The 24,136-nt window shown below is 60.2% G+C and overlaps 1 protein-coding gene across 4 annotated transcripts in view; it reads left to right on the top strand.

The window, feature by feature from the left end:
- Positions 1–24,136, top strand: part of MROH1 (maestro heat like repeat family member 1) — a 61,629-nt gene that overhangs the window by 26,418 nt on the left and 11,075 nt on the right. For 2 of the 4 annotated variants that reach the window (XM_074898298.1, XM_074898297.1), the window contains exons 20-34: positions 1,072–1,191; positions 3,823–3,945; positions 5,651–5,797; positions 5,976–6,002; positions 7,228–7,350; positions 7,781–7,860; positions 8,959–9,094; positions 10,206–10,301; positions 10,716–10,820; positions 11,011–11,146; positions 11,939–12,051; positions 14,105–14,257; positions 15,567–15,721; positions 16,613–16,778; positions 17,788–17,984. In XM_074898298.1, the coding sequence (XP_074754399.1) occupies positions 1,072–1,191; positions 3,823–3,945; positions 5,651–5,797; positions 5,976–6,002; positions 7,228–7,350; positions 7,781–7,860; positions 8,959–9,094; positions 10,206–10,301; positions 10,716–10,820; positions 11,011–11,146; positions 11,939–12,051; positions 14,105–14,257; positions 15,567–15,721; positions 16,613–16,778; positions 17,788–17,984 (1,877 nt within the window). The remainder of the gene's footprint in view (positions 1–1,071; positions 1,192–3,822; positions 3,946–5,650; positions 5,798–5,975; positions 6,003–7,227; positions 7,351–7,780; positions 7,861–8,958; positions 9,095–10,205; positions 10,302–10,715; positions 10,821–11,010; positions 11,147–11,938; positions 12,052–14,104; positions 14,258–15,566; positions 15,722–16,612; positions 16,779–17,787; positions 17,985–24,136) is intronic. The other 2 variants (XM_074898300.1, XM_074898299.1) reach the window with 1 other exon arrangement.

Genomic DNA, 24,136 nt, shown 5'->3' with positions numbered 1-24,136 from the left:
GGCCAGCGTGCGTTGCTCAGCCTGTGCTGGTCAGACCCAACTCATTGCTGAAGGATTTGGTGTTTCTGCAGGGGTTTGGGAGTGCTCTGTTAAAGAATTTCACCAGGCTGGGGTATCTCTGGGTTTGCTTTATTAACAGCTCAGGGTTGGGCCAGCACCGCAGCGAGTGGCCGATGCCCAAAGGCCTCGCACAGTTTCTACACTATTTCTAAATCTGTTACCTAAGTCCAAAGTCTTTGTAAGGTTCCGCTCAACCTTTTAGTTCCTGATTCTCTTCATTTATTAAAGTTCACTACAGTCCCCCGTCTCAGCCAAATTCTGTTCTGTTTCCAATCCCTGCTTCAGTTTCAGGGTCATCTTTCGGGTCCTCATCATCTTCATCTTCCTTCCACTAGTTTTCATCTCGCCCAATTCTGAGAAAGACTTCAAGATGTTCTATGAAAAGCTTAGGTAGAGCGAGCGGTTTCTAGGTACTGAATTCCCTTAAAGTAGCAGAACCCCTGTGTTTGGCCAACGAACCATCCTTTGTTAAAACCGTCTCTGTAGGATCAGCTTGCCGGGGTTTTAAACCAGCCTTGGGCTGGGACTATACAAGCAGCAGGCTAAGAACACTTCTCAGGCCTGTTGAGCAGCGTTGCGGTTGCCTGGGGAATCTCACGGGCTAGCGAAGCCCTGAGCACCTTTCACTAGGCCTTAAACTCTTATTTCCAATATTATATATTTAACATTCTACAAGTTGGAGCTGAGCCTGGCTTGGCTGGTCACCGGGGGCTGTTGAGGCATTGCTGGAAAATCTGCCTTCGTGCTCCTGCTGTCGCGGTGACTTTGTTTCTGGGCAGGAACAAGGAGTTTTGTTGTGCCTGATCCTGGCTCTGATGGATGCCGGTGGCTCTGCGGTGGGAATTGTGTCCCGGAGCACCCCGGTGCTCGCAGCAGACCCTGGCCTACCCCTGGGCTCTGGGCCATGCACCCTCAGCGCTGCCAGGAGCGGTGGGTGCGGGCTGGAGCCCAGGCTGCCCGCGAGGGCTCGCCGGGTTCCGCGGGGCGCTGACGTTCCTCTCGCTCTTGCAGAATTTCCTGTATAAATGCATCGGGACAACGCTTGGGGCGTGCGCCAGCAAAGACCTCGTGCAAAAGCATCTCCAGGAGCTCCTGGAAACAGCCCGATACCACGAAGAGGCAGAACGGGAGGTGAGGAGTTGTGCAAATGTCCTGAGGATCTTGCTGAGGGATGAGGAGAGAAAGCCAACGGTGCTGAGCTCCCTGCTCCGCTCCCACCGGGCCTGGCCCGGGCTCCCACCTCCTGGAGAATGGTGGGTGGGGTGGGGGTGGCAGCATCTGGGCCAACGGGCCCGGAAAAGTGGTGAGAGCCCGCCTGTGGCAGCCCAGCAGCGGAGGGCTGAGGCTGGGTGGGGTGCAGGGGTGCTGTGGGTGGGGTGTGCCCCCACACCGGGACAGGGCGCTGTTCCCCAGCCCTGGGTGTGCTGGCAGAGCTGCTTCCTCGGGGAGTCATCGAATCCCAGACTGGTTTGGGTTGGGAGGGACCTTAAAGCCCATCCAGTGCCACCCCCTGCCCCGGGCAGGGCCACCTTCCACCAGCCCAGGTTGCCCAAAGCCCCGTCCAACCTGGCCTTGAACCCTTCCAGGGAGGGGGCAGCCACAGCTTCTCTGGGCAGCCTGTGCCAGGGCCTCACCCCCCTCACAGGGGAGAATTTCTGCCTTAGATCTGATCTAAATCTACCCTTTTTTACTTTAAAAGTGTTCCCCCTTGTCCTATCCCTCCCCTCTGATGACGAGTCCCTCCCCCCTTTCCCGCAGCCCCTTTCAGCCCTGGGGGGCCGCTCTAAGGTCTCCCCGGAGCCTTCTCCCCCCAGCTGAACCCCCCAACTCTCTCAGCCTTTCCCCCCAGCAGAGCTGCTCCAGCCCTCGGACCATTCCCGTGTCCCTCCTCCGGCCCCGCTCCAGCAGCTCCATGTCTGTCCTGTGCTGGGGACCCCAGAGCTGGACGCGGGGCTCCGGGGGGTCTCACCGGAGTGGGGCAGAGGGGCCCAATCCCCCCCCTCTCCCTGCAGCCCGGCTGACACTTGGCTTTCTGGGCTGCCAGCGCCCGGTGCCGACTCGCGTCCTGTTTGTCACCCCCCAGTATCCCCCAGTTCTCCATGGGGCTGCTCTCTGTCCGTCCATCCGTCCGTCTGTCCTTCCCCCAGCCCGCGCTGATACTGGGGCTGGCCCAGACCCAGGGGCAAGACCTCGCCCTTGGCCTTGTTCACCTTCATGACCGCACCCTCAGATCCTTCAGTGCCGGGAGGGTCTCTGGAGATTTCGGGCCATTTGGAGCTGCTCGGGCTCCCTTGCTCCTGGTGATCCTCTGCCTGCTGCCAGGAGGCTTTTTGTCTCCTGCTCCAGCCTTGGCCTGGGGCTGGTGTCGCCCCACAGCTTTGGGGAGTTAAGCCAGAACCACAGAAGATGACCGGGAGTTTTCCTCTGGCTTGGCTGCCTGTCCTGGCTTGCGGGGGGGTTGGATGGGCCCAGCGCCCCGCTGTGACAGCCAACTCTTAAATTAACGTGGCTGAATCATGAAATGTTCCGTCTTCTGCAGCGTTAACTCCTGTCTCTGCTCTGAGCTCTTGCCCCCTCGGACCCTCCCGCGTTGCCCCGTCCCTGCGGCAGGGAGGGGACCTAACTCCCCACTCCTTGGGGCTGGTGTCACCCTGGGGGCTGCAGTGGGGTCTCCCCCCGCTCCCCAGAGCGTTTCCAGCTGCTGGGACGTTCCTCTGGGCTCCTCTTCGCTGGTGACACCACCGAACCTTGTGCCCTCTGTGACACTCCGGATCTGCTGCTGCTGCTTCACCCTTCCTGGGCAACCTCCAGCTCGTGGGCTCAAGTCATCATCGACTCAGCAAAGGGGTTGGGGTGGGAGGGACCCTTCAAGGTCATCCAGTCCCACCCCCCTCAGGTCTGAGCTCGGGTTGCTCAGAGCCTCGCTCAACCTGACCTTGAACGTTCCCAGGGATGGGGCATTGACCCCCTCACTGGGCAAACTGGTCCAGTGCCTCACCACCCTCCAAGTGTAACACTTATTCTTTAGATCTAGTCTGAATCTTCAGTTTAAAACCATTACGTCTCATCCTGTTGCTACAGGCCCTGACGAAGCAATCTGCTTGTGGGTGCTTTGCAGCATTTTCTTCCCAGCCAGCTCAGACCCTCCTGGGCTACCCTGGAGCTGAGCCCAGGCTCGAGCTCTTCCTGCCCGTCCTGGCCAGGCTCATCCTCCGGCTTTGCATGCTTCCCACCTTCCCCTTAAACTCGGCCCAGCTGCTTGGGCTCACTCACTCCCCTCGCCTGCAGCTGCCCTTGAGTGTGGCGCAAACACGAGCGAGCGGCGCCTGGCTTGGCTCCAGCTCATGCAGCTCCGTCAAGGGCAGCTCTTGAATAAACTGTTTATGGAGTCTCAGCCCGGCTCGTGAGACCTCCTGGAGGTAGAGCAGGAAGAGCAGGACCTGCTAAACCCGCTTCCAGACGGAGTGAGCACGGAGCAGCTGACATCTGCCCGACGGAGAGCGTGTCATGTCAGGCCTGTCCCCGGGGCTCCTCTCGGGCTGTGTCCCAGCCTGTCACCCTGACAGGGACAGCGTGATTGTACCCTGAGTCCCCCAGCAGCAGGTCCCTGTCCTGGGAGAGGGGAGCGCTGGCAGGGCTGGGCCCAGCTGGGCTCAGCTCAGGTGCTAGGAATTAAACCACTAAACAAGGCTCGCTTGAAGCATCAGCTGGCGCTGGTGAATTAATAGCCTTCTGCTAATGTGGTTTCTCTGCTTCCTCCAGGGACTGGCTTCCTGCTTTGGGATATGTGCAATAAATCACCTGGAGGAGACCCTGGCCAAGCTGGAAGATTTTGTTAGGTCTGATGTCTTCAAGAAATCTGTGGGATTGTTCAGTATCTTCAAGGTAAGAGCCAAGGGTCCCCTGCGGCGAAAGGCCCCCGCAGGCTGCTGCAGGTACGGCCGGTGCTGGAGCCCGGGAGAGCAGGAAAGCAGCTTGTTTCCTGCCTCGGTGCGTTTGGCCCAGGGCTGGGACACCCCCCGCCTCTGCCGGGAGCTGCGCTCGGCCTCCCACAGCCCCACGCTCCTGCTGCCTCCCATCCCGGCGAGGCCGCTGCTCGCTGGGCGGGCTCAAGCAAGCTGGAACTTGGCCCCCGTGTCCATCAGGGGACCCTGGCCCCGTGGTTTGGCCATTGACCACGTCGGTGCTTGATGGTGACCCCCGTGCACATGCCCCTTTGTGCCCCGAGCGCCAGCAGCGAAAACATTTCCTCAAATGTTTGAGGGACAGGATTGGCCCTGCCTGGGCGCGAACGAGACCCTGGCCCACGACTGGAAGGTGCCCAGAGCCTGGGAGCTGGGTGAGGAGCCACCACACAGCCGGGGAGCCTTCATCCCTGCTGCGGCACGAGGGCCGTGAACTGGGACGGTGCTGGTGAAGCCCTTCAGCAGTGCTGGTTAATGGGCTGATTTCTAGCAAGGAGCTAACCAGCAGTTAACTCAGCCAGGCTGGGGCTCACGTGCTTCCCCGCAGGATTTTGGCCAGTAACGCTCGATGGCAAATGGGGGCTTGTGCCTGGGAGACGGGGTGTGCTGGGAGCGCAGCTCTGGAGGCCACTGCCACCACCAAAGGGAGGGAAACAAAGGGACAAAATGCTCGGGGGGTGGCTGTCTTTTTCGGGGGACTTCTAGGGGTTGATCTGCTCGAGGGCGGGGAGGCTGCAGAGAGACCTGGGCAGGCTGGAGCCATGGGCTGAGCCCAACTGGGGGAGTTTCACTGAGGGCAAATGCCGGGGGCTGCCCTTGGGTCACAACAACCCCCAGCAGGGCTACAGGCCTGGGGAGGAGTGGCTGGAGAGCTGCCGGTCAGAGAGGGACTGGGGGGGTGAGAATGAGCCAGAGTGTGCCCAGGGGGCCAAGGAGGGCAACGGCATCCTGGCTTGTGTCAGCACTGGCGTGGCCAGCAGGGCCAGGGAAGGGATCTGAGCCCTGGGCTCGGCACTGGGGAGGCCGCCCCTCGCTGAATGGGTTCAGTTTTGGGCCCCTCACCCCAAAAAGGCCATTGAATGACTCGAGCGTGGCCAGAGAAGGGCAACGGAGCTGGGGCAGGGTCTGGAGCACAGGTCTGCTGGGGAGCAGCTGGGGGAACTGGGGGGGTTCAGTCTGGAGCAGAGGAGGCTGAGGGGAGACCTCCTGGCCCTCTGCAACTCCCTGCCAGGAGGGGGCAGAGAGGGGGGATGAGTCTCTGGAGCCAAGGCCCCAGCGCCAGGCCCCGAGGGAATGGCCTCAAGCTGCCCAGGGCAGGGTCAGGCTGGCTCTGAGGAAGGATTTCTGTGCAGAAGGGGCTGTTGGGCGTTGGAATGGGCTGCCCAGGGCAGGGGGGAGTCCCCGGGATCCCTGGAGGGGTTGAAGAGTCGGGCTGAGCCAGCGCTGAGGGATCTGGGGGAGTTGGGAACGGTCAGGGGGAGGGTCATGGTTGGGCTGGAGGAGTTCAAGGGCTTTTCCAACCCAGATGATTCTGTGATTGTGGGTCTTCTAGGCAGGCCACCTCCTTGTGAGGCCTGGGAAGAGCCTCCAGCCCCCCCCATGAACTTTCTGATCTGCCACAACAGGACCGTAGTGACAACGAAGTGGAGAAAATCAAGAGCACCCTCATCCTGTGCTATGGCTACGTCGCTGTGTACGCACCGAAGGAGCTGGTGCTGTCCAGAATCGAAGCGGACATCCTGAAGAACATCTTCCAGTACTTTAACACCAAGGTGAGCTGTGGGGAGGCCCCGTCCTCCCCGGGGAGGGTGAGCTGGAGCAGCCAGGCCGTTCTGGATGCTCTGCCTGAAGGGGCCTGCTGGGACCCGCGGGCAGCCCTGGGGAGAAGATCGGTCGCTGTGGAGTCCCCTGCCTCGTTGCTAATGTGTTTTGTTTTTTTCACTTGTTCAGGTTCTGGGAATAAAGGTAGAAACCAAGGTACAGTGTGAGGCATTAAATCTGAGCTATTCTCTGCTCTTTCCTGCTCTCTCTGTCTGCCTCTTGCTCGGGGTTCCCCTCGAGAGGAGTGCTCCTCAGCCCGTGGGTATGGGGAGAGCTGTGGGAGCTGCTGCTCCTCGCCCTGGGCTCCCAGGCACCGTCCCCCGTGCTGGAATTATTGCCTGAAAGCACCAAAACTCACAGCAAAAGGAAGAGAAAAATGCCTTTGTGGCAGGGCAGGAGCTGTAGGTGAAAGCATGGCTTGGATGGGCATCCCCGTGGTGTAAAGGTGTAGTGGCTGGAGCTGGCAGAGCTGTCCCCAGGAGGCCGCTTGGGGTTTGTGCTGGTGGCAGGACGAGCCGTGCCCGCCCTGGGGGGCTCTGGTCGGTGCCTGGGGCTCTGGCACGGCCAGGCAGCCCCCCCGGCTCCCCACACACTGGCTCCCCCCACGCGTGCTGCGCTGGGGAAGTCTGGGTACTCCAGGGACCAAGCTGCAACCCGCCACTCAGCTAAAATCCACCAATCTCCCTGCTTCCCCTCGGAACAATCATTCAGCGGGCAGATATTAAAACCCAGATTACTGTCCTGGGGGCCGTGAGGAGCTGTATTTTTATATTTCTCTTTTTTTGAAAGGCTGAATGAGAAAAAAAGGCATTTGTCAAGTTGAACGGTCAGGCCAAGGACTCCTTCTCTGGGCTCCACTAATGCATTTTCCTTCTGGGCTCCCGCTGGCACTAACAGCTTCTGCAGAGCATCTCCAGCCCCTGAACTGGGGATCTTCTCCCCCAACCCCTCCCCTGGCTCCCTGCCCTCCCGAGGTGCCCTCAGCGGGATGAGAGGAGCGTTTTTAATTGGGGTGCCTCCTCTTGACCGCGTGGCGACTGTCCTAGACTCCAAGGCTGTGCAGGAGAAAGAGCCCCTGGCGACTTCTGGCGTTGCCTTGAGCATCTGCACGCTTGGGGCCTTGGCTCGGTGGAGAGGGGGGACACCCTGGAGGACTTTCCTCCTCCCACATGCTGCCCCACAGAGGCTCCTGGTGTGCATCTGGGCTGGGACCCTGCGGGGGCCAGCTGGGACAGGGTGTCCTTCTGCTCCCTGGTCACCACAGAGTCTGTAACGGACTCCTGACTCCCAGGCCAGGTTGTTGAGCTCAGCCTGAGCACCGGTTCTTTTGGATGGTTTGTGGTAAGCCTGGTCTTACTCCTCACCCTGCGTTTGCTCTCAGGACCTGACCCTTAAGCTGTGCCTCATCCGGAGCATCTGCATGATCAGCCAAGCCATCTACAACGGCGTGAAGTGTGGGGACTTCATCTTCTCCCGCAAAGCTGAGCTTGTGGCCCAGATGGTGGTAAGAGCGAGCTCCGGAGGGGCCGTGGCTCGGGGCTGGCCTGGAGGACATGGGAGGGATGTTCCCAACTCGCGTTGTTGAGGATTAAGCACAAGCGAAGCAGCTCCGGGGGGGCTTCGGGAGAAGGAGGGGTGTGAGTTTGCCCTGCTGAGCCCTGTCCCTGCGTGTCTGCTGGGCTCTGCTGGGGCAGGCTGTGGCCTCCCTGGGCCCGCAGAGCTGCGGTCTGGGCTCTGCCTGCCCCTTGGGTGCTGGGGAGCCGAGCGGTGCTGCAGCTCCAGGGCAGTGTTGCACAAGGCGTGGGGTGGTTGTGCAGCGTTTGGGGTGTTGGGTTAATGGGGTGTAGCTCCTGGGGAGGCTGAGTTCCCTAAATCACCCTAAAGCTTGGCCTAGAGCGAGACGGGGCTGGATGTGACCTTGTTCTGCCTTCCAGGAGTTCATAAAAGCGGAACCACTGGAGGCGATGCGGACGCCGGTCCGCCAGCGGGCGATGATCACCTGCACTTACCTGGTGTATCCTTCCCCTGTGGGAATGTGCCTCACGGGGCCACCACGCTCAGAGCCTGGCCCCTGCTCCCCAACATCCCCTGGGCAGAGCTGGGGTGTGCTCCCCAGCCCAGCACATTCAGAGAGCTGGGCCAGGCCCAGCTTGTCTGGAAGAAAAGGATCTGGGGGTTCTCAGTGACAAGCAGCTGAGCAGGAGCCAGCAGTGTGCCCGGGTGGCCAAGAAAGCCAACGGCCTCCTCGCTTGGATTGGAACTAGTGTGACCAGCAGGAGCAGGGAGGTGACAGTCCCTGTGCTCTGCACTGGGGAGGCCACACCTGGAGGTTGTGTCCAGGTTTGGGCACCTCAATCCCAGAGAGATCTGGAGGGGCTGGAGCGAGGGCAGAGGAGGGCAACGAGGCTGGGGAAGGGCTGGAGAATCAATCCTGTGAGGAGGCAGGGCAGGAGCTGGGAGTGTTGAGTGTGAGGAGGAGGAGGCTGAGGGGAGCCCTCATCCCTCTCTGCAGCTCCTGCCAGGACATTGCAGAGAGGCTGGGGCTGGGCTCTGCTCCCAGGGGATCAGGGACAGGACAAGAGGGAACGGCTGGAAACTGCCCCAGGGGAGGCTCAGGCTGGGCAGGAGGAGAAAATGTTTCCCAGCAAGAGTGGTCTGAGAGTGGAAGAGGCTGCCCAGGGAGGGGGGAGTCCCCATCCCTGGGGGGGTTTCAGGGCCGTTGGGATGAGCTGTGGGGGATGTGGGGTAGGGGAGAACTTTGTAGAGTCGGGCTGAGGGTTGGACTCGCTGATCCCGAGGGGCTTTTCCAACCTGAAGGATTCGGAGATTCAGGCACAGTGGAAGGTCCTGGCCTGGTCGGTGCAGCTGCCAGTGCGCCCGGGCTCGCTTTGCGTTGGGCTCTGCAGTAAAAGCTCTTTGTGCAAACCAGAGCCAAGGGCACCGCGCTCTCCATTGTGCCGAGACGACTTCTCAGCGCCAGTTAAAAATACTCAGCACGTCGCAGCTCCTGACACAGATACTGGGAACACTCTGCCTGCTTCTGTGCTGCTTAGGACAGAGTCGAGTCAGCATATTAAAACCTTTGATCCCAGCTTCCTTAACCTGGGATCAGCATCCTGGAGCCCCACCTGAGCGACCCCGACAGGACGGAGCTGATGGATACCTGCCTGGCCGGCGTGCTCGCCCTCCCGCCGCTGGAGCCGGGGAGGGAGCGGGAGGAGAGCGGAGGCGATGCCTTACCCAAGGAGGTGCGGAACGTGGCGCAGGAGGGCGGTTGCCCGTGCTGCTTGGTTGCCACGCGGGGGGCTAACGTCAGGCCAGTGGTGACCCGGCGGGGTGAGAGGGCTTTGTTCTGTGCCACGGGAGCTGCGGTCCCAGCCGCGCCGGGCCGCTGGTTTCGGGGCAGAGCCCAGATGCCTTTTCGCAGTCCGGTGGCCGCAGCATCTCCCTGGCAGCAGATCAGCCGTGGGAAAGGCCTGTTTTCAATTCAGCTGGGCACCTCGGGGGAACTCTGCACTGTTTCCTCTGCTCACTTATCTCTTGAAAAAGCCTGGCCCTTCTGTGCTCTGATAGCAAGTGAGAAAATATGAGCTTATCAGCAAGTCCAAATGCTGCTAATAAGAGCGTGAACTCCCTCGAGGGGAAAAATCAAATGATCCTGGAAACCCTGCAGGGTAGAAGGGGCCTTTACATAACTAGCTTTTGAAAGGCTGCAGCTGCTTCTCAGTTGTGGTTGAGTGCTTAATGAATGAAAATAACATGCTGCTAATGAAGTTGTTGCAGCTGCTGGGTGGCTGCGGAGCAGCCCTGAGCTCCACCGTATCACCCGCTGGCTGCTGCGGCTCCTCCGAGCTGAGCTGCAGAGCAGGAGCCCGGGGCTCCCGCTGTCCCTGGCTAGTGTTTGCCAGCATCTGGCCTAAAAGTTTCAGTAAATAATCTTTTTTTTTCTTCCCTTCCATCCTATGAAGCTTTGTCGTTTTTATTTTATCCCAAAGTAAGTCCTGGAAGGAAACTCTAAGCACTTTCAGAGGGTTCATTCAGACTGGGCTCGCTGGAATTTAACCCCAAGTGGGAGAAGGACCAAATTCCCTTCTGGAAAGTCTGTGCTGAAGTGTCTGTGCTGACGAGCTCGGCTCTGGCCAGCTGCTGGCACTCGCTGCCCAGTGCTTCCATGAAGGGGGATTTTCCAAACTGGGTTTCAGTCCCCGCTGCGTTTCCCTGCGAAGCTGGAGGTGGCTCCATCCTGGCACCCAATGCCTGGGAGGGTCCTATGAGAGATCTCTCCCTCCCTGATGCCGGGCCTGGCTCTGAGGTGAGGTGCAGCACTTGCATAGTCTCTGATCCATCTTTCCTCCTTAGATGCTGTATGGTGACACCATCAGTGCCCTTAAAGACCTACTGAAGAGCCTCCTGCAGAGGAACTTGACCCCCCACGGGCTGCAGGACATGTTTGCGGTAGGCACAGCCTGGTTCTGGTGGGTTCTTCAGGGGGAAGCAGGGAAAGCGAGGTGCCTGCCAGCTGCCCCGAGGCCATGAGGCAGCTTCTTTGGGCCCATCTCCTGGGTCCTCGCTCCCCCCGTGTGCCGTGAGGCCCAGCAAGCCCCAGCCCCGCTGCGGCAGAGCCTGGGCGTGCAGCACGGCTGCTCCAGCGTGGTGCTCCTGCTGATGAGGAGCTCTCTGGCAGCCTCGGCAGGAGGCAGAGACCTGGCGTTGTCCCACAGATGAGCCGGGATGAGCTGGCAGGGTCAGGGATGTGATTCCCACAGCCCACGCCTGCCCCACAGGTCACTGGGCTGAAAGCCGCCGTGGCTGCGGCTACGAAGCAGCCGAGCTGCCGCCGCTCTCCGCTCTGACGCTTTTTCCCTGTAGCATTTAGGCCCCTGGATCAAGTCGAACAAGGAACACGAGCGGCAGCGAGCGGTGGAGGTCAGCGCCACCTTGCTGGACTTCTACCTGAGCAAGCTGAACGTCAGCGTGAGTAAACCCAGTGCTCGAGCGTCTTTCCTCCCGCCGCTGTCAGCCTCGCCGGGGCTCGGCCGTGCGTCCCTCCTTCCCTCCCCGCGGGGCGTGAGGGTGGGCCTCGTGGCAGCAGGGAGACGCTGGACCTGCTATGAGCGTCCCCGTGCTCTCCTCGCTAGCGTCGCCTCGTTTGTCATCCCTACAGACTGTCATCCCCTTCTACAACCTCGGCGTCCTGATCGCGCTCTTCTCCCCGCGCTGCTCGGACTCCCTGGCCAGCGTTCGCCAGCATGCCGTCGACTGCGTCTACTGCCTGCTCTACATCCAGCTGTGCTACGAAGGTGGGGGTGTGGGCCGCGGAGGGTGGTTTCACCGCTCGGGGGGGGTCGGTGCTGGCAGCAGGAGCCCCGTTCTCCGCAGCCGGGCAGAGGGGTGCATGTCCCATCCCTCCACGTGTGCGATGCCGGAGGAGGAATCGGACAAGGCGGTTTGCTGGGAAAGCAGAGCTGGTGGAGAACACGGCGCTGGGGGCATCAGAGGTGTTGGGGGCTCAGATGTGCTGGGGCTTTAGAGACGTTGGGGTCTCAGATGTTGGGGCTTTAGGGACGGTGGTGGTCTCAGAGGCATTGAGGTCTCAGACATTGGGGTTTTAGAGACATTGGTCTTGGAGGCTTTGGGAGTTTCAGAAACATTGGGGGTCTTGGGGGCACTGGGGTTTTAGAAACGTTGGGGGTCTCAGGCGTTGGGCTTCTAGAGGCGTTGGGGTTTCAGAGATGTTGGGATCTCAAGGGCTCCCCAAGGCCTGAGCAGGTTTCTGAGCTCGGCCTGGCGTTCTCCCTCTCTCCAGGAGAGGTCACTCCTCCCCTTCAGCTGGCCCGAGCGCTGGCCCTGGGACGAGCCCAGCGCCTGCCTTCCTTCCGCAGGCAGAGGACAGAGTGTGGGTGCTGCTCCCCGGAGCCCTGCGGCTCCTCGCAGGACGCTCCTGGCCCTTGGCAGCGCCCTCGGTTCCGCGGCTCCTCTCTGGAAGCTGGGCCAGCTCGGGAGTAAAACCCAGCTCCCTGGGGCACGCCGGGGTCCCTTTTGGGTGTAAAATCTGAGGAAATCTGTTCACTGAATCCCGCCTCTCCCTCCAGGTTTCGCCCGGGATCACAGAGACGAGATGGTGGAGGGGCTGAAGGCTCTGAAGAAAGGTCTGGAGGAGCCCGACTTCACCGTCCTCTTCCACACCTGCAACAACATCGCCATGGTAAGAAGGAGGGTGAATCCCGCACGAGCCTCCACGCCTCGTCTCTTCTGAGCAACCCCCGCAGGCTGGAGGCTGCTGGGGAGCCCTGGTCTTGCACCAGGAGACAAGTCACGGCCGTTCTCTCCTCTCCTCCAGCTCAAGGGTCCTCCTAGGCAGGCCAGGGGATGCTCAGAGCCCCTCAGCCCCCTTTGGGAAGCTGCTGGTCCCCGATTTAGACACGAGGTGTCTGTGCAGGCTCTCTGAGCGTGCAGAGGACCCTGGCAGGGACTTAGGCCTGGCTTAGTGTGTCTGTTCAGAGCTGTGACGGGCAGCCTGAGGTTTTCAGCCATCACCACTTCCAGTGCGGGGGTCAAAACCTGACTTTGCTGTAGATAAAGCAAATAGTTTCTGTGCGTGTCGCCTAAAAGTGAAGGTGGAGGTGGTCTGGCTCAGCCCAGCATGCTCTGGGGTGGAGTCGGGGAAGGTCGTGCTCCTTGGTGGAAGCTGTTGGCTGAAGGGGGCCCCCGGGGCCCTGTCACTGGCGGTGCTCTCCTGTGGAGCCTGGGGTGGTGGTTGGCACCAGGGCTGCAGCCACTGGGTTCCTGGCTGCCTCCCAGCACGGCAGCGGCGTTACAAATCATAAAATCACAGAACACCGGCTTGGAAGGGGCCTCGAGGATCATCTGGCCCAACCTTCCTGGCAAAACCCTGGTCTAGACAAGGTGGCCCAGCACCCTGTCCAGGGTTGGGGAATCCACCGCTTCCCTGGGGAGATTATTCCAGCAGCTGATGGTTCTCAGCCTGAAAAATTGTTCTCGTTGTGTTGGTAAAGCTGTTCAGTGCAACTTTACACCCAAAAGGGTCCAAACGTGGCTCTGGAACCACCAGGGTTTGAATGACATGGACAGTGTCTGGGGCCTGGTGGTGAGGGATGGGCTGAGGAGTGATCTCCCCCTCGATGATGTTTCCTGTGCTGGGAGCTCTGCGAGCTTCGCTGCACGAGGCCTGGCACCGGCAGAGAAGCTGCCAGTGGCTTCCTCTCCTGGAAGAGCTGCCACCCTCAAACGTCATCGCTCCAGCGGACACTCCCCCCACTGACCTCTCCATGGAGCAGCTCGTTCCACCGTCGGGTCTGGAGAGCGTGAGGAGACCCGGGGGAGCATCTTCCCAGCAGCTGGGGGGTGGCCAGGGCGGAGCTAACGGCTCGGTTGCGTTGCCCCAAGGTTCTCCGGCCATGCTGGCTAGCAGCGTGGGGCAAAGTGGCCTCTTGGCCCCGGGTCTGCGGCCTGGCCCTTCCTCCCCTCCGTGACCACTGATCGGGGCTCCTGCCCGATCCTTGCTAAAGAATTTCACCAGGCTGGGGTATCTCTGGGTTTGCTTTATTAACAGCTCAGGGTTGGGCCAGCACCGCAGCGAGTGGCCGATGCCCAAAGGCCTCGCACAGTTTCTACACTATTTCTAAATCTGTTACCTAAGTCCAAAGTCTTTGTAAGGTTCCGCTCAACCTTTTAGTTCCTGATTCTCTTCATTTATTAAAGTTCACTACAGTCCCCCGTCTCAGCCAGATTCTGTTCTGTTTCCAATCCCTGCTTCAGTTTCAGGGTCATCTTTCGGGTCCTCATCATCTTCATCTTCCTTCCACTAGTTTTCATCTCGCCCAATTCTGAGAAAGACTTCAAGATGTTCTATGAAAAGCTTAGGTAGAGCGAGCGGTTTCTAGGTACTGAATTCCCTTAAAGTAGCAGAACCCCTGTGTTTGGCCAACGAACCATCCTTTGTTAAAACCGTCTCTGTGGGATCAGCTTGCCGGGGTTTTAAACCAGCCTTGGGCTGGGACTATACAAGCAGCAGGCTAAGAACACTTCTCAGGCCTGTTGAGCAGCGTTGCAGTTGCCTTGGGAATCTCACGGGCTAGCGAAGCCCTGAGCACCTTTCACTAGGCCTTAAACTCTTATTTCCAGAGGTTATATTTAACATTCTACATGCTCCCGCAGGGCACCGGGCCGATGCCATCGACGGGATCGCTCTCTCCGGAGTGACAAACCCTCGGTGCTCAACTCTTGCCTCCCTGCAGGTGATCGGGAAGCGCGTCCCTCCGGACCAGCTGATGAGCCTCCTGCTCGCCATGTTCGAGGGGCTGGCGGACCCCGATAAAAACTGCTCCCGAGCGGCCACTGTCATGATCAACTCCCTGCTCAAGGAGCGCGGGGGGGTCCTGCAGGAGAAGGTAAGCGCCCGCTGCTCGGCCGTGGTCCAGATGCAGCCCTGGAGCAGCGGCTCCAGCCGGGTGGTTGTTCTTTCCCCCAGTATCTTCCCCCTCGGAGCTCCAGCAGCGGGTTTGGGGGTGCTGGGCTTCTCTGCGACGGGCAGGGACGCACCAGTATGAGACCAGTATGGGCCAGCCCGTGATGCCCAGCGCAGGGAGAGCTCCAGCCCTGAGGGGAGAAGGGAGGCGTTTCCCCCCTGTCTCTCCCAGCTGTTGCTCTTGGATTTCTGGCCAGAGGAACCTCTTGCCCCGAAGCTTTGGGGGGGGCCGCCGCTCTCACCCTCCCTCGTTCCCCAGGGCGCTCGCACTCTCCCAGCTCCGTCCTCACGGTGGGGTGGGAGGCGGCTGCTGGCGAGGCCGGCTCCGCTCTGGCGCTCGCTCGGGTTGAGGAGTTCAGAGCAGCTCACTTTACCAGAAGGGCTCAAGGCTCCCCGGGAAACCTTCACAAGCTCTGGGGGAGCGCGGGGTTCCTGGCTGGGAAGCCAGGCGGAATGCTTGCAGGGCTTAGAGGTGCTGGACACAGAAGGCTTTTCTGTCTAATCCACTACCTTTAGGGCTAAGCTCCCCCTTTCTCTCGCTGTAATTGGAAACACCAGGTCTCCAGCTACTCCTTGAGCTTTCTTCTGCGTTAGAGCTTCTGCTCAAGTCCTGCTCGCTACCTATTAGCCTCTATCCTTCGTGGGATTGCTCCAGCTTACATGACTCACCTTTTGGTCAGACCCAGTCCAGCCCAGATCCTGAAATCTGAACTGATGCTAAGCCTCCGAGTCCGCGGGGCAAGCCCGAGCACAGCTGGGGACGGAGCTCTCGGCTGCTCTGCGCTTAATCTCGGCAATTTGCTGCCAGGCCTGGTCTGCACATGAACTTCCTATTTGTCTTAACGTGCGTTTTACAGCTCGTAGCAAGTGCCGAGGTGTCTCCCTGCGTTCAGCTTCAGTTCCTCTTAGGAACTTGCTTGCCGAGTTCCTCTGGCAGCACCCGAGTCGAGGCTGGGGCTTAGCACGAGTCAGGAGGGGGGGGCAGGGTTTCCTCTGTCCCTTGGGAATGCCTCTGGGTGGCAGGAGGGGGAAGGATCCTCGACTTCCCGACAGATTTGCGGTTCTGCAGCCACCCGGCGAGCAGGGACTTGAGCAGAACCGCCCTTCCCACTCCCGTGGGCTCCTCCGGTCCCGTTCCCTGCCTGGAGGAAAGGACCCCACCATCCTGGCATCAGGGACCCCCAGGTGTGTCCTGCCTCTCAGCTGGATGCTGCCGCCTCTTCTTCCCTCAGGTGCCCGACATCATGAGCATCATCCACAGCAAGCTGGAGGAGGTGGACGAGGAGCACATCCGGAAGGCGGCCCAGCAGACCGTTTATATCCTGGCCTCCCAGCACAAGAGCGTGGTGGTGTCCAGCCTCCTGGGCAGCGCCTTGCCCTTTGACAGGTCCTGCCCCGCTCTGCCGCCGTGGCCCACAGGCTCTCGCGGGGCCTGGCCTTCCGAGCGTGGCTTTGGCCTAAGCTGCAGATAATCTTCTGGCTCCTCACCCCCGTAATCAGACCCTGCTTGGAATTTCCTCCGCGCGCGCTCAAGGCTCAGCGCGGCCGCTCGCTGCCGGAGCTGCTTCTCGGGGGCTTTGCTGGGCTTAGGGGCGCTGGCGGCGGGAACTAGCAAAGCTGGCCCCAGGGAGCCTCCCTAAAGCTGACGGAGGAGTCGGAGCTGGCTCTGGGCTGAGCCTTGAGCTGATGCTGACCTCCTCCTCACCCTGTTGTCCTCCTCCTCCTCGTCGCCCCATCGTCCTCATCTTCCTCCTCCTCCTGCCCCATCATCCTCGTCTTCTCCTCCTCACCCCGTTGTCCTCGTCTTCCTCCTCCTCGTCGTCCTCTTCCTCCTCCTCCTCCTCGCCCCATCGTCGTCCTCTTCCTCCTCCTCCTCCTCGCCCCATCGTCGTCCTCTTCCTCCTCCTCCTCCTCGCCCCATCGTCGTCCTCTTCCTCCTCCTCCTCCTCGCCCCATCATCGTCCTCTTCCTCCTCGCCCTGCTCCAGCAGCCACAGTCAGGCTCACAAACCGCACGGGGCAAGGTGGGAGCTCTGGCTGCTGCTGTGGGGTTTTGGGGGCACTTTGAGTGTTGTCCGAGAGCAGCTTCTGGGGGAGGATCCCTCGAGCCAGGAGGCGTCAGCTCCCGGCACAGCTCCTCACCCACCTTTCTGTGCGGGGTGGGAGGGATGCAACCCAGGAGTTCCCCGGCGTGGGGAGGGGGCTCCCCTCAAACGAGGGTGCGAGTTAACGCCGGCAGCCAGTGCCAAAGCAGCGCTCCCCTCCCTCCTCTCCTCTAGCCACACGTGCGCCATGTGGCGGTCGCTGGCCACCGAGCCGGCCCTCACCTCGCAGATCCTGGAGCAGCTCCTGGAGAAGGTCAACAGGGACGTCCCGTACAAGGAGAGCAAAGGCTTCCTGCTGGGCAGCGGGGCCGAGCGCATCGCCACCCCCCTGCCCTTGGCCGTAAGTGTCCCCTTGCCAGCCCCGCCGAGGGTGCCCTTCCCCGCCCCAACACCTGGAATGCTTTTTTCATTTCCTTGGCTCGGGGGTTTGTGCCGGGCATGGACTCTGGAAATAAGGCATCGCTGTGTAATGCCTATTAGAGCTAATCCACCGGCTCATAAAAAGCCTCTCAGGTGTCCGTCCTCAAGGGAGACCACTTTGCATTTTATCCCTTCAGAAAAAATAAACCCAGCTTGGCAGCTTTCTAAGCAGTAAAGCAGCTGTGAAAATTTCCTCCTCCTCTGAAGGACCAAATGCAGATGGTACAGAATCGGCCGCTCTGAAAGCAAACCGCCCCCCCTCCCTGCTCTGTTTTTAACACCCCTCTATATTGTGCTGCGTAATTACAGCTTTTTAAATTGGCTGGAATAGGGCTCTGCGAAGGGCTCTGCGTGCGCGTTGTCTTCCTGCCCGTAAAACCTGAGCCTTTGGATCTGTTCTCCCTCCCCAGGTACGGCCTTCAAACCTCCCCCAGCTGCAAACACCCAGCTTGCCCGAGCGGTCGCTTTTAACAGCAGCCGTAGCTCCCTCGGAGCTGCGTGTGGGATGCTGTTAAAGAATTTCCCCAGGCTGTGGGTATCTCTAGGTTTGTTTTATTAAGTTGGGCCACTCACTGAGGCGAAACTCTTCAACAGGAATTGGCAACCCAGATACAAGCAGCAGGCTAAGAACTCTTTTCAGGCCTGTGGAGCAGCGTTCTGGTTGCCTTAAAGGATCGCTTGGTCCTGAACGCATTTCACTAGGCCTTAAAATCTATTTCAGATATACCAGAGGTTATATTTAAAATTCTTCTACAATACAGAGGGGCTGTGGTGGGGGTAGGCGCTGCTGCTTTGTTAGACTCGGTGTTGCAGGAAGGAGCAAAAAAACCCTCTGGCTGCCTCGCTGGGTTATTTACTAACAGATAGCAGCGTGGCGTGGGAGATCCCCTCCTAATCCTCTTCTCCGCGCGCTTGCTCTCTCTCTCCAGGCCACATGTGCTTTGTATGAGATCATGTCTGCTCCGGAGTCTGGGGCAGCAGTGCTGGGACTCTACCCGCCGTTGTTTGTGACTCTCCTGCTGCGCGTCAGCTGCACCGTGGGTGTTCAGCTACCGAAAAACCTGCAGAGCAGGGAGAGGAGGAGCAGCAGCCACGGCCTGGCCCCCCGGAGCCTCCATCCCTGCAGGTACGGCGGAGCCGCTGCGCGGCCTGCGCGGAGGGAACGCGCCTACCTGCCATGTGGAACTCATTTTTTGTTTGTCCAAACACAAGAGCATGTGCTGCGTCTGGAACCGGGGGGCTGGGTAATAACACCCGGGCCGTAACGCCTTCGGTATGACGGCCTGACCTCTGGTGCGGTTTGGCCTCTGGGAGTTGGGTTTGGCGGTTGGTTTTTCTTTTTTTTCTTTTTTTTTTTTTTTTTTTTTTTTGGTGTGTTTTCTTCTGCAGAACACAATCTCTAAATTGGGAAGCATTAAATCAGCTGCCTCTGCAGCCGCGGTGAAAGATGTGCTTTTCAGAGCTCGGGCAGCCACGGTGCCAGAGCCCTGCCGGATTGGGTTACGGCCACAGACCCCCCCGTCCCCGCCAAAAAACCCCTCTGGCTCTGGGAGCGGGGCTCAGCGGGGACCCCCCGAGGCTGGTGGGGCACGGCGGAGGCGGACGAGCATTTCTTGGGGAGGGAGGATGGTCCCGCTTCCACAAGGGATGAGGAGGGGAAGCTGGAAAAGAGCAAACTTGGTGGCTTCGTCGCGTCAATGGCTGTGGCGTGTCGCCGATTGCTGCCGGGCCGTGCCACCGGCTTCCCCCACGTGGAGGTGACAGCGCTGAGCCGCCGTGTCTGGCTTCTGCTTCGGCGCTCGGAGCCCGTGGTGGCCCTCACCGCTGAGGACAGGGCCCGAGGGGCTGGGGGCGAGGGCTCGGGTCCCAAACAACCACTCTCCAGCTGCTCCTCCGGGCGCTTCAGGCCTGTTCTGCTCCCCCTCTGGCAGGGGGGTGAGAAGTGCGCGGGGTTGCCTGTCACCAGCCTTTTACAAGCTCTCCCTTTGCAGCCTCGGCGGTGCTGGGGATCTTGGTGAAGGCAAAACTTCCCTTGGCGTGCAGAGAGCTGCTGCTGGCAACGGGCTTAGCCGGGGAGTTTCAGCTTTGCCTTGCACTGACCTCTGCCCGCAGCACCCCGACTTGAGCAACACTCGGAAAGGTTTGGCCACCCCCAGCTGGGAGGAGCCGCTTTACGGTCGGAGGTTGGTACTTGGGCCTCGTAGGGCAGCAGGAATACGCTGCTCCCCCTCAGGCTCGGCTCCTGTTGAGCTACCTGAGCTCTGGGCTGGGGTAGCTGCGTGCCAGGGCCGTGCTCCTCCCTCGAGGCGCTGCCCTGCCCCGCGTGTTGGGTCGCTGCATCTTCTAATCTTGGCAAACACCTTCAAATAGGTGCATCGAGGGGCAATGGGCCGGGTGGGCAGCAGGGTGCGATCAGCAGCTTTTTAAAAGGTGTGCTCAGGTCCAGGCCTCTCCCTGGGGCTGGATTTTAAAAGGGTGTTGTTGGAGAGATAATTTGTCTGTGATGAGAGGGCCTGAAACCCCAAACGGCCGGTTGTGAGAGTCACCACAGCTGCTAAATAATCCTCTGCTCGAGCCAAGCAGCCCGGTTCGAACACCGAAAGGTGCTGGTGTGGAGCAGCACCTGCCTTGTGCCTCTCAGTGGCCATGAAGGAGATGGAAACCAGCCGCTCTGCCCGCCTGGGGACCTCACGGAGCGGCTCCGGGGCTCGGCTGGGTGCCGGCGTTTGTCATCCTCCCGCGCTGCATTTAGTGCCTGAAACGGCAGCGGTGCCCCTCACCCTTCATCCCAGTTTCTGGTGGCTTCTCTGCCGTGGCCCGGCTGTGGCCTTGCGACTGCGGGTGCCCTCAGCTTGCAGAAACATTCCAGCGGATGAGTGGTACCTACATTTGCCTTAAAGCACTTTAAATTTATGGGGGTGTTGGGGTTAAACTCCCACCCGAGGCAGGAGGGGCTGCAGGCTTCCCGGGAGGGAGGGCAGGGACTGCCCTTCTCTGGAGCTGCTTCTCCAGCCACCCGCTTGCTCCCTGCACCACCAAAACGGCTACAGGTTCCCCTGGAGCTTGGGTCAGCCCGCGGAGAAGAAGCTCTGCCCCCATTCTCAGTTTTATCCTCTTGTTGTTTTTTTACAGGCTATTATTAGCCTTAGGGGAAAAAAAAAAGCCTAGAGGAACCCACAAAGACACCAGACAAAGCAGCAGCAAGCTCAAAGGGCTCTGGCATCCCTTGACAGTTCATTTATCAAATCCCAGCAGTGAAGAAAGGCCGTTCCCTTCTCCCGAGCGGCTGGGACGGCGGCGTTGGGCGCAGTGGGCGATGCCCCCGTCTGCCGCTGCGCCGGGCCCCGTCCTCCCCTCGGAAAGCTGCTGCTCGGGCCGAAGGTGCCTTCTGCGGCGGGGAGACGTAATGAGGGGAAACAGGTTGTTATGCTGGATGGCAGGGCTGCTATCTGATTCGTGTTTTATTTAGACCACATGTGAGAAGAAAATTAAACGAACCCGCCGCGTTGGAAGTTGGTGAAGGCTGATCGGGGGTTGCCCTGTGGCCGTGCTGGCACTCCCTGAGCTTGCCACCCTTGCCCCGTCCCCTCGGGGTGTTTTGTGCTGGTTTGGGAGATCTTCGTGCAGATCCCCCCCTCCCGGGAGCGGCTGCTCGTGCTGCCTTTGTGGCTTTGGGCTCGTGCAGCCAGAACTGTCTGTTCTCGTCATCCTCTTCCCCCTTAACGACTCCTGGAAGAGCGGCACGGGCAGATCCCGGCCAGACCCCGCGCCGTAACGCGGGGAGCGCCGAAGGAAACTCGAAGCAACTGGTTGGAAGGAGGCGTAGGAGCCAGAACCGCCTGCTCTTCCTCCCCGAGTGAGTCCAAGCAGCGGCGGGGACGCAAACCGGAACGTGCTGAACCACGGCCGGGATCGCTGCTCCATCCCTGGGGCTGGCTGAGCCCCCCCCCGCCGCTGGCCCGGGCTCCTGCCTGGCTGCTCCCGTTGTGCTGGCGATGCCGGGAGGGAATTGTCGGGGTGCAAAGAGCCCTCAGAACTTTGTTGTGTGAAAAGCCAACGTGCCAGCCAGAAAATCAGTCAACACCCATGTCCTGGATGCAGGATGGGGGACCCCCCCGGCCCCTCTCTTCTGCACCCCCCCCAGGAGCAGCTTTGCCCGAGGCTGGCTCCCTCCTGCTGCCGTTGATTGAGCTCAGTCCCGGGCTTTGCTGGGCAAAGCTTGGCAGGGTCATACCAGAGGGGCTTTCTTGCTAGTCTGAGCCCACGGCTTGCATCACTGGGGCTAGTCCGGACGCGGGCGACCTGGCCATGCTCCAATTCTTTCCCTTGGGCGTACAGCCAGTGAGTCCCACGCGGCATCTTCGTCCTCAGAAAGAAAAAAAAGCTCCTTTTTTTTCGCCGCCAGCACATGCACACACTGGGTTGGGTTTCCTAGAGCCGCCTCTCTGGTCTCCACTTGATCTGGCAGGTGTCGGTGCGGAGCAGCCGGGCCCTGGCTGCGCATCCCCGGTGCCACCGGCCGCTTTTGGGGTGCAGGGAGAGGGGCTGTGTTGCACCGGGGACTGACCCGAGGACACGGGGGTCTGCTCCGAGCCCTGGTTCCGCTCCTGCTGCAGGGGCACAGGCGGTGGCTGCGCCTCCATGAAGTCATCGCGGAGGGATGGATGGAGGGATGGATGGATGGATGGAGGGGGAGCCGTCTTTGTCCAAGGCGCAGAAAAACCGCAGGGATGTGAAATTCCAGCCTTGTCCCAGGAGCTGGTTACAATATCAAAGTAATTTCCTGTACGCGTTTTGAATTCTAAGTCTTCATGATATTTAAATGCCAAAGAGAGATGGTAAAGGTGAATATGATAGCTTGGCAGGAAAGGGAGCTTGGAAGACACGGGCTTTTGTTGGAAAGGAAGGAAGTGTCTATAGGACGCTGTGGAAAAAGCAAACCTTGTGAATGAACGGCTTTAACCATCTGTCTTGCAGGAGCAGCCTCTGGTTGCGCGGGGGCTTAACCCCCTGCACTCGACTCGGGCTTTTTAGCTCTTGCTAAGGAGCGGAGAGTCTGGAGGTGCAGGCTGGGAGCCGAAACCTCGGGGAGGTGTGAGTGGAGCGGGAATCCTGCAGCCGGTGTGTGGGGGCTTTGCCGGGAACGGTCCCTCCTGAGGAGCTGCCCATGAGCGCCAGGCTAGTGCCGGGTTGTTCTGTCAGAGCTTGTCCACAGCCAAGGAGCTGGTGGGATCCTCGCAGAATCCCAGAATCATCTGGGTTGGAAAAGCCCCTGAAGCTCCTCCAGCCCAACCATGGACCTCACCCTGACCGTTCCCAACTGCCCCAGATCCCTCAGCGCTGGCTCAGCCCGACTCTTCAACCCCTCCAGGGATCCCGGGGACTCCCCCCTGCCCTGGGCAGCCCATTCCAATGCCCAACAGCCCCTTCTCATCGGCCTTCACTGGCCTTTTGTCCATGAACATCTCCCAGGAGGTGTTTTTGCTGCTGTTTTCTTATGCTTTATTCTTTATACTTTATTCTTAAGAGAATAAATCCCTGTGCAGCTTCCTCGGATTAAATTACAGGTTCACCTGCACACAAGATTTGAATGTGGAGGTTTATGGAGTTTTCTTGCTCCGTAGAAACGTTAGTGATGCTGCGGTGGGGGGCGTCTATTGAGCCAAAGCTGGGGTGTACCATCCAGGTCAGGCTTTGGGGGTGGGGATCTCCCCTCCAGCAATGTCAGAGAGTGGAAGAGGCTGCCCAGGGAGGGGGGAGTCCCCATCCCTGGGGGGGTTTCAGGGCCGTTGGGATGAGCTGTGGGGGATGTGGGGTAGGGGAGAACTTTGTAGAGTCGGGCTGAGGGTTGGACTCGATGATCCTGAGGGGCTTTTCCAACCTGAAGGATTCTGTGAGGGCGAGAGCCCCAGGAGCAGGCTCAGAGGGCTGGAGACCACCACCTAATCAGGCTGGGATTAGATCAACCTTGTGATGGGGCAGGGAGACCGGCCTGGCCTCCTGGGGCTGGACGGAGCGAGAGTTGGTGAGCACCCCGTGCCGTGGCAGCGTGCGGTGAGGATTTGTGCCCTCGGGAGAGCGGGAGCTCGGGGCTGGGCACGGGCCCATCCAGCTGGGTGTCTGCTGAGCGCCGGCGCCGTGCTGAGCTCGGCTGCATCCGGCGGCCCAAACGGCCCTGGATGAGGCTGGAGGCCACTGCTCGGCCCCTGCAGAGCTGAGCTGCCCGCAGACACAAACGGGCAGCAGTACACCCCACGAAACCCACTGCCCTCATGAAAAAGGAGCCTGGGTGTTGCTCCCAGCGGCTGGAAGGAGATAATCGAGGTCAGAAACTCGCTCGCTCTGTGGCAGGACCTCCCTAAACGGAGGCGCTTGCGCATCACAGAGAGATTTTGGTGCAGCTCAGCGACTTGGGCTCTCTCCAGCCGAAAACTGGTTGAAAAACTTCAAAGTCCTGTGTGGCCGGACTCCAAAACAGCTAAAACCAGGGCTGTTAACGTGTACCACCAGATTGGCACGAACAGACGGCGGAAAATGCTTCTGCCTAAGGTTTTCTTTAATTAGTAATTAATTCCTTGTTGTCCTGTAGTCTTCATGATGCATGAAGTGTGCTGGAAGGCTCCCTGCCAGCCTGGGCTTCTCACAAGAGCTGAGGTCGGCACGCAGCCGCCGTCCTGCCTCTGTTTGCTGTCACTGACAGGAGCTCGATGGCTCCTCCGGGCGGGTTTTTCAGGGCAGACTTGAGGTTTGGGCACCGTCTGCCCCGCGGGCCCAGAACCGTGTCACCCAACCAGCCCCAGAGCACCCCCATGCATGAGAACAGCGGGACCAGGCGGCTTCTGCTGCGGCTCGCGGGGATGGAGTGGGAACCTCTTGTTCTGAGTACGTGGCTGTGCCAAGCCGAGAAGCAAACCAGCATCGTTCTACCTGTCTCCAGCTCCTTGTGCTTTGGCCGTGGGCAGGTGCTCAGCTTTGGCCCGACGGTGCTTCTGGAGGAGCCCCAGCCCCGCTGCTGATCAAACACACAGACCAGCGTGGTACAAAACTGCCGAAAGCCTCTGGTCTGGCCTAGCTGGGTGTGATTTTCCTGCGTGTTGTGGGCCGGTGGTTATTTTCCATCGTTAGTCTCAGCTTGGGGCATGTCGCTAAGGCAAGCCAGGCTCTGGGGGGCTCCTGCAGCTGCCAGAGGACGTGGCTGTGGCAGAGCCCCAGGGGTGCCCCCACCCTGCAGCCTCCTGGGGCTCAGAGGGGGGGTGACAGTCCCTTGACACCGCGGCA

This window comes from Athene noctua, chromosome 2 (genome assembly GCF_965140245.1).
Source record: "Athene noctua chromosome 2, bAthNoc1.hap1.1, whole genome shotgun sequence".
Classification (NCBI taxonomy): Eukaryota; Metazoa; Chordata; class Aves; order Strigiformes; family Strigidae; genus Athene; species Athene noctua.
The sequence above is the reverse complement of the archived record's forward strand: the minus strand, read 5'-3'. Positions and strand labels throughout refer to the sequence as shown.